Source organism: Gossypium arboreum, chromosome 10 (genome assembly GCF_025698485.1).
Source record: "Gossypium arboreum isolate Shixiya-1 chromosome 10, ASM2569848v2, whole genome shotgun sequence".
Taxonomy (NCBI): Eukaryota; Viridiplantae; Streptophyta; class Magnoliopsida; order Malvales; family Malvaceae; genus Gossypium; species Gossypium arboreum.
The window spans coordinates 20956772-20968519 of NC_069079.1; the positions used below are offsets into that span (position 1 = coordinate 20956772).

General features: G+C 31.3%; 3 protein-coding genes across 5 annotated transcripts; all 3 read right to left on the minus strand.

Moving 5' to 3' along the window:
* Window positions 1-1398: 1398 nt before the first annotated feature.
* Window positions 1399-3923, minus strand: LOC108487322 (protein RTE1-HOMOLOG-like). 2 transcript variants are annotated; one of them, XM_017791632.2, is made up of 3 exons: window positions 3810-3923; window positions 3294-3580; window positions 1399-1938 (listed from the first exon to the last, which is right to left on the minus strand). In XM_017791632.2, the coding sequence occupies exons 2-3, from the start codon at window positions 3567-3569 to the stop codon at window positions 1513-1515; spliced, it is 702 nt and encodes a 233-aa protein (XP_017647121.1). In that variant the 5' UTR covers window positions 3570-3580; window positions 3810-3923; the 3' UTR covers window positions 1399-1512. The 2 variants fall into 2 exon arrangements, with proteins under 2 accessions (XP_017647121.1, XP_017647122.1); XM_017791633.2 differs by having other exon boundaries at window positions 3294-3575; window positions 3810-3898.
* Window positions 3924-6084: 2161 nt separating this feature from the next.
* Window positions 6085-8390, minus strand: LOC108488441 (WAT1-related protein At3g53210). 2 transcript variants are annotated; one of them, XM_017792717.2, is made up of 6 exons: window positions 7827-8390; window positions 7684-7746; window positions 7488-7604; window positions 6985-7384; window positions 6723-6874; window positions 6085-6622 (listed from the first exon to the last, which is right to left on the minus strand). In XM_017792717.2, the coding sequence occupies exons 1-6, from the start codon at window positions 8066-8068 to the stop codon at window positions 6454-6456; spliced, it is 1143 nt and encodes a 380-aa protein (XP_017648206.1). In that variant the 5' UTR covers window positions 8069-8390; the 3' UTR covers window positions 6085-6453. The 2 variants fall into 2 exon arrangements, with proteins under 2 accessions (XP_017648206.1, XP_017648207.1); XM_017792718.2 differs by having other exon boundaries at window positions 7845-8386.
* A 618-nt stretch (window positions 8391-9008) lies between these two features.
* Window positions 9009-10708, minus strand: LOC108487530 (glutaredoxin-C3). Its single transcript, XM_017791898.2, has 4 exons — window positions 10441-10708; window positions 10156-10229; window positions 9593-9691; window positions 9009-9497 (listed from the first exon to the last, which is right to left on the minus strand). Exons 1-4 carry the CDS (start codon window positions 10605-10607, stop codon window positions 9442-9444), a joined length of 396 nt encoding a protein of 131 aa, XP_017647387.1. The 5' UTR covers window positions 10608-10708; the 3' UTR covers window positions 9009-9441.
* Window positions 10709-11748: the final 1040 nt, after the last annotated feature.

Consider the following 11748-nt stretch of genomic DNA (forward strand, 5'->3'; position numbering starts at 1 on the left):
CTCTAAGGCTTAGAAACATTCAATTTGATTTAAGAGTTATAAACATTTTGATTCTCATCATTTTTATTATAATTGTCACCTTTAATTACGTAAAAATTTAAAAACAAAAATAAAAGAGAAGGCAAAACAAAATATAATTATCATTAATAACAATTTCAAAAAAAAAATCTTATAGTTAGTGATGCCTTAGTTTAATAGCAAGTTTAAGACTTTAAAAATTTTAAGATATTATGTTCGAGTCTCAATTTTGTAAAAATTATGTGAGAGTTTTCAATCCGTATTTATTTTAGCTTATATATCATCATATATAAGCCATGTATAAAATTATTTTGTCAAATCATACTTTATAATAATTAATTGTAATTATAATTATTCAATTGTATTCTTTGTAATTGCAATTGTTACTATACTTGTAACTTCAAGAAATAAAACTTACATAAATTATATCATATTTAACCTATATTATAATATTGCAATCTACATTAATTTAATAATAATTCAAATATTTTTATAATTAATTATATTTTCACTTTTTAATTAAGAATTATAAAATATAAAGATTGAAGTAACAAAATAAATTGCACCATTTATCCTCAAACTATAACATTTATTTTAAATTGGTACCGAATTTTTGAAATGAAAAGTTTAAAGAAAAACAAATATCGTAAAAATGGATGTTGTAAAAATATTGGTTTTGAGGTTCTCATTCGCTCAATAGTTTGGGGATGTAATTAAAATATTTTAAATTTTAAGAGTCAATTTAAAATTAGGGTCATAGTTTGAAGATATCTAGTGCAATTAACTCAAAATAAACAGAATATTAATTAATAAAAGATAAATTTGTCCTTTTATTAGAATTCATTTAACACAAACGGATTGTGTATTTTTCATCAAACTTTAAGAGTGTGTTTGGATGAAAAATATATATATTTTTGAAATTTTTAAAATGCTAGCATTTTAGAGTTTATCAATTCAAAATGCTAGGATTTGTAATTGATTTGTTTGGATAAATAATCGATTTATAAAAAAATTAGGTTATTAGAATTTTACAAATTAAAAGAATAATTATTTAAAATAAATAATATAAAAAGTTCAATATGGATATCATTATATTTGTAAAAATTATAAATAGTTTTAATAAAAAAATTAAAAATATATATTATAGTTAAAAAAGTAATAACTTTTTCAAAATTTCTCATAAACTTACTTCAAAAATCCATATTGAATATTTTATATATCAATCATTTTAAAAATAATTATTTTTAATTTAAAAATTCCAATTGCCTAATTTTCTTAAATTAATTAATTATTTTAAAAAATTAAAATACTTCATCGAAATACATTCCAAAGGTTTGAATACTTTTCCCAAGAAAAATATACATATAAATATATGGTAACTTTTAACATAACAAAGCCATGTGAAAATACGAATATATGATAACATGAACAAGCAATGAATCTTACAAGCAGATCTTTTACATTAATGGAGTTGGAGAGTTGAAAAATATAAAACTACAAATTGATCAAATTCTTAAAACAGTAAGTACCAAGAAGGAACCAACAAGCAAGAAGGGCCGCAAAGAGAGCCGAAAAAAACAGGTATGTGGTGCCACCAAATGTAAGCCCAAGACCGGTTACGACAACAAATGGCATGAAAGACCGAAAAAATGCTAATTTGCTCACCCACTGGCCTTTGAGTAAGAGGAGAAGTGCAACGTTCACTACATTCCACCCTCCATAACGGAACCCTAACTTGTTCAGGTTGTTTGCTACAAATGAATGACAATTGCATGTGAATAGGTTGTATGACCGGTGTTGGAACTCCATCGTGCTTTTTCGAAGTGCTTCATCCCATGTTAATGTCTCCCTTCTAAGTTCATCATCCTGGTATTCTTCATCACCTTTAAGTGCAGATGAATGGGGAGAAATGCCGCATTCCTAAGAACAAAAATTCTCTAAAGATTACATCCTTAAACGAGGAAGAACAATTAAGAAACAAATACGTGAGTAGAAATGCTAGCAACTATATAATTCCTATTATTGGCACTCATCATAACCATCCATACTCAAATTTTTGCTCTCCCATCAACCAAACCAAAGTACAGCCATGAAATATTAAAAGAAACCCTAGTTATATTCTACATTGGTGCAACCTATTTCCTGTCATTTGCACCATCTTAGGTACCAATGCCCCCAAATTTTCCATCAAATTTGCCTATAATGAATTCATGAATTATTGAAAAGCAATGGAATTTATAGTCTATTACAATGATTCTCTACCAAATCCTCATCTAAGGTAAATGCATGCAGCACAATAGAACCAGACTAAAACCCACTTCTAAGAATCAGCCGTTGTGCCTTCACAAATTATTGTGAAGCTTGGAAATTCACTTTGGGTAGCCAATTACAACTCTTCCCTATCAAATTCCCATCAAAGGTAAGAGCATAAAGCACAACGGAACCAATAAATCCTACTTCAGAAAATCTGTCACAGTGCATTCACAAATCATTGAAAACCATATTAGGAATTTATAGTCTATTACGGTTCTTCCCTATCAAATCTCCACCTAATGAAAATGTGTAAAAGCACAGAAAATCCTACTTTCGAGAATCTGACATTGTGCTTTCACAAATTATTGAAAAGCTTATGAATTCACATTGGGTAACCTATGACAACTCTTCCCTATCAAATCCCCATCAAAGGTAAGGGCATAAGCACAATGGAAGCAGCAACTCCTAATTCAGAAAACCTGCCATAGTGCATTCACAAATTCTTGAAAAGCATAGGAATTTATAGTTTATCACAGTTCTTCCCTATCAAATCTCCATCTATGGCAAAGGTGTAAAGCACAATCGAACTATTAAATCCCACTACCGAGAATCTGCCATTGTGCAGTCACAAATTATTTAAAAGGTTAGAAATTGACATCGGGTAGCTTATGACTACTCTTCCCTATCAAATCCCCATCAAAGGTAAGGGCATAAGCACAATGGAAGCAGTAACTCCTACTTCAGAAAACCTGCCAGAGTGCATTCACATTCATTGAAAAGCATAGGAATTTACATTGTGTAGCCTATGACTACTCTTCCCTATCAGATCCCCATCTAAGGTATAGGCGTAAAGCACAAAAGGCACCAATATAAATCTAACTTTCAAATTCTTAATCCAGTTAAAGTTGTCATGTAATTTTCCCGTACTGCAACCTTTTTGCTTGGGAATAAATAAATGAAATTCAAGGAAAAAAAAATAGAGATAAGAGAGGCAAAAGGAGTTGGAAGATGGAATTATACACCTTATCTTTGTTAATTTGGAGATAGCGAGCCACTGGTCCGAAGGTGAAATGGTCAACACATACAAAATTAGGCCCTGCAAAATCTAGAATAATTCCATCTTCTCTGCAAATTCCGACGTGTCCAATGAAAGGAACCAGCCATGAAAGAACGGGTAGAGGCGCCCAAACAATGCAGCATGGAAACCGTTCCCTCGATGGATCAATATCCATACTGTGTGGGGCCGTAAAACCACCTTCCATCATTAACTGACGATCAGAATCTACTTGTTCTTCCATTTCCAGCTGATCTAAAATTGCAAAAGGATTATTAAAAAAAAAAACACCGATTACTCCAAAGCAGACTGAAAAACTGTGATAAATTTTTAGAATCAATCATCCATTAGCGAAGGAGAGAAGATTGAGTAGAAAGCAAAATAAACGGGCAAAAAAATTCGATTAAGAAATCAAAGAGAATTTCTTCTACGAACTGATAAAGAATGACTGTTTGAAAATGGAAAAGTTGAGATTAGAGCGCACCTTTGTGGTCGGAGAGAACAAACGAAGACCCAGCGGAGAGTGGAGGAATTGGGGGGTTAAAAAGGGGCCTGGCTTCTTTTTGAATTTTGTTGGGTGTTTAATATTTGTCTTCTTATTCTTATACTTTTTGCTATGCTTCTTTTTGGTTAAACTCTGCTATAAGTCCAAGTAATTTGCAAAAATTTTGGATTTAATTATCATTTTAGTCCCTATACTTTTCAAATTTTAAAATTTCAGTCTTCATCAAAGGGTAATTATTAAATTAATTAAGTTAAATTGATATTTTTAAAATCTGATATGTCAAACATATTATCATATGTTTAATATCATGTCAACTTAATATTTACACATATTACTCACTAAAACCCCAGTTAATAGTTAATGACTGTCATTTACGTTAAGGTGAAATTTTAAAAATTAAAAGGCATGGAGACTTATAATGATACAATCAGAGAATATAAATCAAATCTACAATTGTATACATAACACATGAATGATAATTTAAATTTCACCAAATAAATTTAAATGTTATTATTTGTGTAAGATTAAATTGACCAAGTCAAAAAATATATAAACTAAAATTGATAAAATTAAAAGGCACAATTTTTATAAAGTAATAATAAAATTTGACCCATCCCTTTTCTATGTTAAATTTTTTTTTTACAATATTAGCAAAAAGTTGTTGGATGTTGTGAGTATAGTGTGTTTTTAATGTATATCTTAGAGCATAATTAATTAGGGATTTAAAATGTAAATTAATTTTGATCCAATTTTATTCTTTTAGCATTGTATTTGTTTTTAGAGAATATCTAATTGGTTTTCATTAATATTGGGAGAGAAATGATTCAAATAAGAAAATCTTAATAATAAATGGTTACAAACTCATATTTTACAAAAGTAAAATAATGATTTATTTTGTTCTCCAACTTTGAAAAAAGTTCATTTTAGTCTTACATATAATTTGTTTTACTTCTTTTAACTCTTGAATTTATATTGTTACTCAAATCACCCCAAAATAGATAGAATTTTACCCACGTTAACAATTAATAATTTTTAAAATTTAAAAATAGTAAAAATATTAATCTTTTTTTTATTTTTTAAAATTTTTATAAAATTTTTTGAAAAATAATGAATTGTTTGAATAGCATTTATATATATATATATATATATATATATATATATATATATATGCAATGTCAGCAAAATTAATGAATATTAATATTTCTATCTATTTTGAGGTTTGACAAATAATATAAATTTAACCACTCAAACATGTGAAAAATTTAATTGAGAGCTAAAAAAATAATTTTTTGTAAAGATAAAGGGTTAAATAAGTGCTAAAATTAAATAAAGACAAAACCCACATGCTTGACTATTCCAAATCATCAATTGTAGAGCATAGAAAGAGTGAGTCGATCTCTCAAAACTTGCAGAATTAAGCTTGAAAAACATGAAACTATGGTGAAACTGAGAATCAAACACATCATCTTTAATATTTATGCAGTCCATGAATTAGCCTCGACAAACATCATCATCTTCTATTCAGTAAGCATTTTCTTCCCCTCAAAACCTATTTTTTGCTACTTCATACATCCTCATTTCCCGTTTCTTACAACATCCTCAATTCGCAAAGTTAAGGGATAATGAATGTATCTTGCGAATATAAGCATCCATTTTTCACCAATTATAAAAGGTTACAAAACTATCCTTTAATTATTCAAAATTTTTTGTCATTAACCACTGAATTACTAATTGAAAGATAGTCTAATAATTTTTAAGATTAGGATAATCACAATTTTAACTCTCAATATTTATATTGTGTCAATTTAGTCTATATTTTTAAAAAACTATTTACACATTGTGCAATTTAATTTAATTTTTTTTTTTACAAATTTACTGTTATTCATGACATTAAAGGTTAACTTTAAAAGAATGAGAATATTAAATTTTTGGGTGTTCTCATTTTGGTATATTTTCAAGTTGATAGATTTTTTAACTTTTTAGGTGAGAGATTCACAAAGAAAATCAAAATTAAAAAAGAAAATTCAAGTTATATAATGTGTAGATGTTGAGGATTAAATTGACGTAATATATAAATGTTAAGGATTAGAGATATTATTATGTAAATTCTTTTAGCTATGTGAGTGCTGATGATAGAAAATGAAAAAGAGTGAAAAGGGCAAAAAAAAAAAAAAAACCCGATATCTGTAGTTTACCTTAAAGATTGCTACTTTTCATGTGAATCGGTGGCAAATAAACATGGTCATTATTAAAATTTGGAAACAGGTGTATACTTCATATTCACTAATATCATAAAATAACAACAATAGACAAAATGATGATCCAAACCAACAGGATCAAATAAACATAAATAAATACATAAGCATGGCTGTTATAGCTCAGAGAAGGCACCCTCTGTGTTCCATTCAAAATTAATAATAAAGAATGATTTCATATGTCATGCATGATGCATGTTGATCAAAACAATTCAACTTTTCTTTTTCCCATTTCAATTGTTGAGAACTCCATCATTCACGTTTGTTGTCCTTCAATTTCAATAGCAGCAGGCTGCTTCAAATGGCATTAGTGTGGATTGGATGACTGACTTTGCCATGGAGCTGATATGAAAATTCATCCATTTGCCTCAGCTCTGCAATTTACTTCCCAGCAATGGCCGAATGAAGGTGGATTCCATGTCATTATTTTCAGACACTGAATAAATTGGTTCATTTTCAGACAGATACTTGCTCTCTTCACTTTTTCCTAGGATAACCAGATACAATCCAGCTACTATCAATGCTGCTCCTACTACCCTGCAAGTTTCACATATTTTGCAAGCTATATTCAATGTCACTCCAACCCTGCAAAGTATGATTGTAGGCAACATTGTATGGGTTAAAAGTTAAGGCTTACCCCCCCAAGTAGAATTCTTCACCCAATGTAACAGTGGCTATTAAAGCCGCAAGTAAGGTTTGCAGAGGCAAATACATTGAGACAAACAAAGGGCCTCCTCTATCAACAACATATATTTGTATAGCAAACACCATTGCTGAAGCTACGAGTCCCTGCACCACATCAAGCACTTTCCAATCATTTCAAAGGAAAACCGTAAACTCAACAATTTCAAGGATTAAACTGTAGGGGTTTTAAGCATTTTAAGGTTGCCGATACTGACCGCATAGATAATAGTGAAGACTTCGCTGCCGGAGTGAACTTGCCAAGACCGGGGGTCTCTTTCAATGGTGGCCGCAATCGCCCCGAATTGCAAAACAGAGAAAAAGCAAGCGTATGAAACGAAGGAGAGGCGAGCTGGGTATTTCTTTAGGACCGGTGCTTGTAACACAATCCAGCTTGACCAACAAAGGGAATGGCCAACGAGACATAAGCAACCGATTGTCCAGTTCTTCCCTTCAGCATCTCCTAAAGATGAAATATGTGGCTTGTTTGAGGGTGAATTTGGAGTGTAAACAGTTGGTCCCTTATAAAGCGTTATTACTAAAGCTCCAGCTACTGAAGCAATAGTCCCTAGCACCTTGACTATTCCATCTTTACGATCCAAGTGTACTTGTTCCATCCTTCAAAGAAAAAGACAATTATAATCCTTGGAAATTAGAGAAAATAAGCAAATCAGTATCGGATATTAACACGGTGTGTATGTAATAAGGGTCTATGTCTCACCTAAGTAAGGCAGCCATGATAAAAGTCACAGCTGGGACAGAATTCTCAGTAGCAGAAGCCAATGAAGGCGATGTGTTGTCTAAGCCAAATATGTAAAATCCTTGATTCAAAGTTATTCTAGCAAAACAGAAATATCAGTAAATAACTTCATTGATTGATATAAAAACTGGAAAATTTGTCCACAAATGATTCATACCCTATAAATCCGAGAAAGAAGAATTGTATCAGAAAAGAAATGGTCAGTGCTGGTCTCTTTTTCCTGTAAAACGAACCAGAGAAATAAAAAAATTGTGGAAAATGAATAAAACCCAAATGAAAAAGATTCTTGATTTTTCCTACTCAAAATAATCGCCATACTTTTCTAGGAAATAAGCAGAGGGAGCCAAGGCAAGCAGGGCTAAGATGTTCCTATAAAATGGGAAAACTAGCTTGCTTACACCCATATTAAGAGCAACTCTCATAATTACATGGTTCACGGCATAACCAAGCTGAAAAATTGTCATGGCAATATGCAGCTTTGCTCGTTCCGGCACCCTACATGTTCTTGAAGCAGAGGCTAACCCAGAGCCAGCTTCCGCCATTGGAGAAGAGCAATTGAAAAGGAAGGGGAAACGGTGAGAATCGAGAGGATGTTAATATGATATAAAATTATTGAGGAAACGACAACTACTTTTGTATTCAAAGCTTAATATAGTAACTTTATAATTATTTTATTTGTGGGGGACACAGTCCTAATTTCTTACTGGATATTTGCGTCTCTGGATCGATTACCAACTTGTTCACTTGCACATGATCAGATTTCCTTTGTTTTTTTTTTTTCCTTTTTGCTATTATTTTTAAAAAAAACAATTGTTTAATCATGTGTGATGAAATAGATGATGCAAAAGAACAACCACAAGGGTAACTATTGGGTGTTTCCCATATGTAGGATTCCAAGGCAATGGAGCTTATATATGCCTTTTTTATTTCCTTTTCAGTCACTTTTTTGATGCAGCCAATGACACTTTTGGCAGCTTTGGCGGGCTCCTAATATTATTGCGGAGCTTGCATGGGCATATGATGCTATCTTGGCAATGGCAGCTCTTAGGGGGTGATGTAAGGTGGTACAGTGATTTCCAACACTAAATTTGGAGCCAATCTCATTGAGTGAGCATTAAAATCAGCAAATGCTCCTTGCAGCAGGAAACCAAATAGGTGAGCCCTGAGAATCAGTTGATCCCTCAGGGTAGGCCTCGGCCTCAGTTCCTAGGCACATGCAGCGTTGCTGCCAGTCATTCAAATTATTGACATTTTAGCACTCTAGGCCTATTCTGTTTTATAAATGTCTACAAGCCTGCACCCCAAAAACAAAGTCCCACCGGCCATTGCCTGTGAACTGTGAATGTCATTACTGCTTATTATTATCTCATTTAAATGTGGCTGGGCTGCTGGGGCAATTTGTTGAGAGATGTTCTGCCAATAAATATGCACAAACTCTGGGGAAATCCTTTAATCAGAATAGTTTCATTATGATTCAAAATCTTTGTTCAGTTAGAGCCAAATTTCTTCTTTGTTTTCAAGGCCAAACATTTACATATGATTCTTCAGTCAAATCCATGAATCAAATCCAACACCATAAAAAATCCCACTTCAAAGAAAGCATGCCTATACCAAGAAACAACAAAATAGAAAAAAGGGATCCATTGACAGTAAGTATAAGATTATGTGAAAACTAAATCAAAGTCATTGCTCCCTCCCCACACCTACATTTACAATGAACTTTAGACCTAAAACATAGTCATTCTCTTCCATGATGAAGATGAAATATAAGATAGCCTCAAAGAGACATGCCATTATCACAGCGCACTCAACAAAATCTTGCAGTGAACGTACTAAGTTCACAACCCAGAAATGATCTTCTAATCCACAGGCAGCTTTACAGTTCACAAGTCAATTTATTTCCTTCTTTCTTACATTAACTTGCAGCTAGAAGGCTTTGCAATGTACCATTATGGACTGCATCACTGAGATCTACATAGTTGCAAATAAGTACGAAAAGTGAAAGTCAATATATATATATAAGTAATATCAAGGAAGACAAATACTATGGAGCCTAAGTATCTAACCATCAGAGCCTCCAATATGCTTGCCATTCACAAACACTTGTGGAACAGTTCCACGACCTACCAAATCCAGGATGACATACTGGATTTCAGCTCCATCATCTAAAACAAAAGCTCAACAAGTCAAAGCTTCATTTAAAATTACTCTTTTTGAACATATATATTCTAAGAAGGTCGAATTGTATAAAAGGTCCCTGGACTATGTGTTTTTGGCAGATTTTGCCCCTCTACCATAATTTGATCATCTCTACATTCAATTGATTCAATCAAATAATTTGACTACCTTATTTTTCTTTAAACATTTGATGTACAAAAAATGCCAATATGTATATGGCACATCATCATATGATAAAAAAAAAAGCGATGTCAAACTGTTTGACTGAATTAACAGAACATATTGATCTCGAGTTTGAAAATACACATCTCGAGACATAGGGAACTAAAAATGATCAAATTATAGTAGAGAGACTAAATCCATAAAAAATGCCTAGTACAAGGACCTTCTATACAATTTAACCTATAAAGAACATACATATCAGAAGCAGATAAAGAACATCCACAAATACCTCGGAGATCAAGCTCTACAACATAAGGTTTCTCATTTAACTCAGAGAAAATGCGCTTGGCACGCATGCAATACCTATGAACAAGACAAAGCGAAAGAAGTTGGAGCAACCCATCAATGAATTGACGTTTCAGTTCAACTTTAGAAGAAATACCCACGAAGAAAATGGGGTTAAAAAAAAGGGCAATAAGATTGATTATGCGGAGTACTGGATAACTATGATATCTTGATTCTTTATTATGAAGATTGAGAGGTTTAGATGAAACTGTAAATAACAAAGACATACGGGCAATAGGATTTGGAGAACATAACGATCTTGTTGGAGAAGATGGCATTTTGGACAAAGGCGGAGGCTGAATTGTTGGCTTTGGCTAGCCTCAGAGCATTTCCAATCACCAGCAACACCAAAACTGCGCCAAGTAGTGAAAGGATCAACCTCGATTGCCTCACCATGTCTTCTATTTCTTTTATTCCAAACGGGGGAATTTCTGGGGTTTTGCCTGTAACTCACAAAGGAATCAACTTTACCGATTTGTAGAGTTTCATATACATCAAAGTGCGTGTTTGATTCATCATCTCCAGAGGCCTAGGCGAGTAGCCCATCAAATTTGAGGCCAATTATAGTTCATTGGACTTCCAAGTTTGAGACTTTGACCCAAAAATGGCGGAAGAATAAACAGCTATACTACCGCCCAATAAGTACAAATAGCCCCTCCAATACTAATTAACCATGTTCATGTATTGCAAAATGAGTTTTTTTTTTCTTTTAATTCATAAATGTGTATTTCCAAAACGAAAATTAAATTATGGCGCAATATATTTATTTAAAATTACTTGAAAATCAAATATAGTTTAGTTGAAATGATAGAAATGAGTGTGATTGTTTCATCTTTTGAGTTCAAAACTTGTCACGTATTTTTAAATTTTATATAAAAGATAAAATATATATATATATATATATCCTCAAAATTAAGGGTGAATAAACCTCAATTCAACTTAAAAATTGATTTTTTTCAAATTTTGAGATAATCGAATTGAAAATTTATTTGATATTTTTTAGCTAACTCAAATAAGTAATTCGGTTATTCAATTGAATTATATTTTACAATTTGAATAACTCGAATAATTTAAATAACTTGAATGGCAAACTGGTCTAAATGAACAAATTAATCCCTATTAATTTTAAAATGATAATTTCTAAAATTTTAAAATATTTATAAGAAAAATCCAAAAGTTCATATTTTTAAATTATAAAAAAATTCTAAAAATGTAAAGAATAAAATGTTCAAATTTTTAAAAAATTAAAAATAATAATTTTGATGACTTAAACAAGTAAATTACCAATTAAAGTTTATTATGCTAAAATATCACATTTTTTCTTTTTTTTTTTTGAAAGAGTTTTCAAATATATATTGTTTCAAATTTATGTGCTCTAATATGAAATTAGTTATAATGTAACAATATTTTTATTTTGACAAGTTTAATTTTTAAATTTAACCCAAACTATTTCATCCGATTCAAAAAATTCAAATCTAGTTAGGATAATAAAATAAGACTCGTCAACTCAACTAACTCGAAATTTTTCACTTGATTC

Excerpts from the sequence above, each read along its gene's own strand:
- LOC108487322 (XM_017791632.2), bottom strand. The coding sequence starts at position 3,569 with ATGGAAGAACAAGTAGATTCTGATCGTCAGTTAATGATGGAAGGTGGT. Across the intron at positions 1,939-3,293 it reads TCCAAATTAACAAAGATAAG|GAATGCGGCATTTCTCCCCA; the intron begins GTGTATAATTCC and ends TTTTGTTCTTAG.
- LOC108488441 (XM_017792717.2), bottom strand. The coding sequence starts at position 8,068 with ATGGCGGAAGCTGGCTCTGGGTTAGCCTCTGCTTCAAGAACATGTAGG. Across the intron at positions 7,385-7,487 it reads ATCATGGCTGCCTTACTTAG|GATGGAACAAGTACACTTGG; the intron begins GTGAGACATAGA and ends TTTTCTTTGAAG. Across the intron at positions 6,623-6,722 it reads GAAGAATTCTACTTGGGGGG|GGTAGTAGGAGCAGCATTGA; the intron begins GTAAGCCTTAAC and ends TGAAACTTGCAG.
- LOC108487530 (XM_017791898.2), bottom strand. The coding sequence starts at position 10,607 with ATGGTGAGGCAATCGAGGTTGATCCTTTCACTACTTGGCGCAGTTTTG. Across the intron at positions 9,692-10,155 it reads TGTAGAGCTTGATCTCCGAG|ATGATGGAGCTGAAATCCAG; the intron begins GTATTTGTGGAT and ends CTTTTGTTTTAG. Across the intron at positions 9,498-9,592 it reads GCATATTGGAGGCTCTGATG|ATCTCAGTGATGCAGTCCAT; the intron begins GTTAGATACTTA and ends GCAACTATGTAG.